This window comes from Pinus tabuliformis, chromosome J (genome assembly GCF_031772625.1).
Source record: "Pinus tabuliformis cultivar Carrire ecotype Pingquan chromosome J, CPIR1, whole genome shotgun sequence".
Classification (NCBI taxonomy): Eukaryota; Viridiplantae; Streptophyta; class Pinopsida; order Pinales; family Pinaceae; genus Pinus; species Pinus tabuliformis.
The window spans coordinates 1,041,512,300-1,041,516,905 of NC_142295.1; the positions used below are offsets into that span (position 1 = coordinate 1,041,512,300).

The 4,606-nt window shown below is 34.8% G+C and overlaps 1 protein-coding gene across 1 annotated transcript; it reads right to left on the reverse strand.

Annotated features, from left to right (window-relative positions):
- Positions 1 to 1,843: 1,843 nt before the first annotated feature.
- Positions 1,844 to 3,313, reverse strand: LOC149230464 (uncharacterized). The gene is made up of 2 exons (XM_089381325.1): positions 2,491 to 3,313; positions 1,844 to 2,163 (listed from the first exon to the last, which is right to left on the reverse strand). Exons 1-2 carry the CDS (start codon positions 3,311 to 3,313, stop codon positions 1,844 to 1,846), a joined length of 1,143 nt encoding a protein of 380 aa, XP_089237451.1.
- Positions 3,314 to 4,606: the final 1,293 nt, after the last annotated feature.

The window sequence follows — 4,606 nt, forward strand, 5'->3', positions numbered from 1 at the left end:
AATTGTTAATTAATGAAGCGGTAGTCATAGGGGAATGATACTTTGACGATTTGCGGATGAGATTCCTTGCAGATTACTCAACAATTCATATCGGACATCGTTCGACAAAATATGATCCATCGTGATGTTATTGACTGCGGACTAGTGGCGCTATTCGAGGACTGAACCATCAACTAACCAACTTCCTGAATAGTTGGTTGAACCAACTCTGTTGCTAGCTTTCCATTTTGTTTTATATTTAAGGAATTATTGTATATTTTTAAACAGACAGATCACCACAATTTCTGGGTTTATTAAGTAATGATATTCATGTAATGACAGTTGTGTATAGGTATGACACAACTGAGAAGAACTAGATGATCTTCCTTTCGTGTGTAACAACAAAACTTTAGTTTGTAATTTCTTTTTATGAATTAATGAAAATATCAACATATCGTAACCTGGTGTAGTTTATAATTCTTAGCCACGACCCTAATCGAAGAGTTGGGCTCACTCTTTTGATCAGGTGCTATTGGATATAGTTCATGTGGATAGGTATGTTTTTCAATTATATCGTTAATGCTTTATGATTGCTGCTTCATTTCTTTGCTGCTTTATTATCTTGCTGTTATTTCTAAATTTTTGTTACTTTAGATTGTTGTTACTTAAACTTGGTGTTATTTAAATTGTTGTTACTCGATTTGTAGAACTCTTTGGGCCTTGTATTTCATAATTGCTCAGTACTTGGGTAGAGAAGCTGTGGCATGCATAAACCTTGCACGATAACCTTGAAATAATCAGACATACCCTAGATTGACAAAAAAATGTGAGAGGGACTAAATCTATAAACCTATATTAAAACCCCAACATTTTGGCACTGCTATTAGGGAGGCTATCAAAGGTGCAAAAGTACAACCAATGTTGACCATAGAATCTACTCTCTCAAGTAGAACTAATACTAAATGTTTGATATCAAATTATATTTATATGGATATAAATCAATATCAATATTTTTTAAATGATTTATTTATTTAAAAAATATATTAATTTATAGCAAATATTTTTTAATTTCTAAAAACTATTATTTAATTTTAAAATCATAAAAATCATTTATATATTTTTTAGGTTGGGTATTGGTGAGGCTATATCTTGGTATTCCCTTCTTAATTGTTTTGAACCAACATTTACGAAATGTGCATTACGTTATTGTCAATTTCAACTCTTTCACTAATGGCGCACCATGTCATTGTCAAATTCTTTAATTAATTTCGCACCCGTTTGACGTGTCATTGATTTATTACAGAGTGGGAGTATTTTTCTTTTCTTGAATTTTCAATATATCGGTAAGATCTTTGAGTTTCCGGTCACATAATCTCAGAGGCGGTTAATTTGTTTTAGCTTTTTGTACAGCTAAAGATTGTCATATATATATATATATATATATATATATATATATATATATATAAATTATGAAAATTAACAATATAAATGCTTATTCCAAATGGTTTAATTCAGAATAATGATTTTTTTTTTCAGAGAAAAAAATCTATATAGATTATATTAAGATCATATAATATTCTGAAAAATACATAGCGATAGAAAGCCATAAAGGTCATGATCAAAACAAAGATGAGTGATGACAATCGATCTGTGGATCAGCAGAATGAGAGCATAGTGAGACATATTGATTCAGAATGAGTAGACAGGCAGAAGAGAGACGCCAGTCGCATAGAGCCGGCATGTGCAAAAAATAGAGCAATGACAACCTGCATGTAACATAATGTCCTGAAAAAATAACAGTAGCACAAGAAAATAGAGATGCCAGCGACAGATGGAAGCTAGTCCAGAGGCATGGATCCTGTAATCAGCGAGATGATGGAGTCCAGCGGCAAGTTGGAATCCTGAAAGACGCGACGACATCTCCACTTCCAGATATGCCATACAGAAAGGAGAAATAAAGCGAGCCAGGAGGGTCGTTGAGAGGACCACCAGAAAAAAGCGTCCGGGACCGTGGAGAAAATACGGATGGGAAAACCAAAAAAGGAGGATAGCTCGTTCCAGATCGCTGAAGATGCCGCGCATTGAAAGAACATGTGGATGTTCGTTTCCAATTCAGCAAGGCAGAGTTGACAACGACTCGGACCGTGCCACCCTTTCTTTTGGAGAACATCCCAGGCAAGGTTCCTGTTGTAGAAGAGGAGCCAGCCGAAAAGGATAGATTTAAGAGGGCAGGAGGCTTTCCAGAATTTGAGAGGATAGAGATTAGGGGGGGGGAGATGAGATGAAAGGGCGGAGTAAAGACGACGGACAGTGATGGGGTGGATGGAGGAGTCCGGGGACCAGATTAGTTCGTCCTTTGTTCCAAGTTGTAGGATCCTCCGGCGGGAGAAAGAAAGGGTGGCGGAGGACCAGAAGGGGCGGAGGGGGGGGGGATATGAAGTTGATGTTCCGTTTTCCAAATGGGCTCAAGAGAGGACCATGAATCAATGAGATTGGACCAGGTGAAAATACCCCTAGAGTGGAAGAAGGTGAGGAGAGCCGGGGGGATCTGAGATTCTAGATCATATAAGGTAGGGTCAAAGGCAATGAGGACAGATGAACCTGAAAAAAATGTCCATTTAAGATTGTTCATAAAGAACCGTTGATTCTTTCTGAAGCTGCACCATATAGGAGAACCGTGCCTGATCCCGAGAGATGACCTTCTGAGCCAGTGTTCCAAGTTCCGGCCTTTCAGATACTTTTGCTTGATGAGAGCGGACCACGGGCTGTTCCCGAAAAAACCCCTGTGCATAGACTTGCAGATGAGCGCATTCCCAAAGAGCCTCATGTTTAAAAGGCCCCATCCCCCTTTCTTCTTTGATTTTGTAATATTATCCATTCTTGCAAGGTGTATTTTTGATTGATAAGAATGACCACCCCACAGGAAATTTGCAGCGATTGACTGCATATTCTTGATGACTTTGTTGGGGAGGACGAAGAGGTGGCCCCAATAGACTGCGAGTTGGGAGAGAACCGCTTGAACGAGAATGAGTCTGCCAGCTAGGGATAACAGCCGCAGTTCCCATTTAGAGATTTTGTTGTAGAACCGGTCAATAAGCCACAACCAATCGTTGCACTTATTATTTTTCACTTTGAGGCGAAAACCCAGATATGTAAGACCATCTGATAGGAGGGCGAGGTTGATGCCGAAACGGGCCGCTATCCATTGAGCTGTAGCAGGGTTGGAATTATTGTGATATAGCACAGTTTTCTCATTGTTGATCATAAGGCCTGTTGCAGCCCGGAACTTCTGAAAGATAACATATAGACAGGCCCAAGAAGATTTACATAGCATTGCAAAGATTAGAATATCGTCAACAAAGAATATAAAACAAATTTTCGTTTATGAATGATTTATTATTTAATTTATTTAAATTTTATATAAGAAGTTAAGATTAATTCATAAATTTTATATTAATAAATTAGATATAATAAAATTTAATATATAATAAAATGTAATTGAAAACCAAAATATGAATTAAATAGAGAAAATCAAGTTTTTAAATAGATTTTTTCCATGATAATATTTGCTATTCAATTTAGTCAAATTTACTATATTAAACTAAAATTAAATTATAATTTTTTATTAATAAATTAGATATAATAATTTATTTTAATAAATTAGATATAATAAAATAATTGTAATTTAAAATCAAAATATTATTTCAATTATTGAATATTTTGAATTAAAATAGAAAAAGAAACTCTTAAGTATAAGTATATGCTAAAAGGTTTGAATAAAATAAAAATGGAGTAAATTATTGTTTAGACACACTTTTCAATCCGCATAAATGCGAAAAAATGACCATATTAATAAATTAAAATAGTTTATGAAAAATATATATGATAATTACCTATCTAATAAATGAAGGGAGTGAGGATACACACACTTAAAGGATTGAGCCTAATACACGGTTTAGAAAAAAAAACTCTAATAACTAATTAGTTAAAGCTATCAACAATCTATCATAATAATTTTATGGTTATTTATAACAATTTAAGTTATATGAAATTAATCTCCCCATTATAGCAATAAGTAGAAAGACACAAATAGATAACACTACGGTTAAAGGTATCCATTAATTATGCAATAATTCTTCCTTGCTGTTTTGGAGAATTTGGTATCTACGGATAAATACTAATTCCCTAGATAAGTAGCTGTATCTAGAACAATAGTTTAAAGTGTTTTAGACTTTTCCTATAAGCAATAGATAAGGTGAAGAGATAGAAGACCTACTTGTAGTTCCGCTTTTCTCTTGTCTCCCTTTTATCGATCCTGTCACTCCTTCCCGTACTTAATCCGCTTGCGAAGTACCCTGTAAACACAATAGAAAACAAAGAACCGATCAAAGCATACGATCTATTGAATATAAGTGAAAGGAATCAGATACAATTCACACATATAAGCATTATGAAACAATACAAACATATGGGAAAAAGGTTCAAACACTTTATTAGATAAAAGAAGGAAATACAACCATTGGTGTCTGATTCAAAGCCATTCCTCCGGCTTGGATCTCATCCAAATCACATCAAAAGCATGACAAACTTGTAGCATTACAACACTTGCTTCAAAGCCAAATCTCAT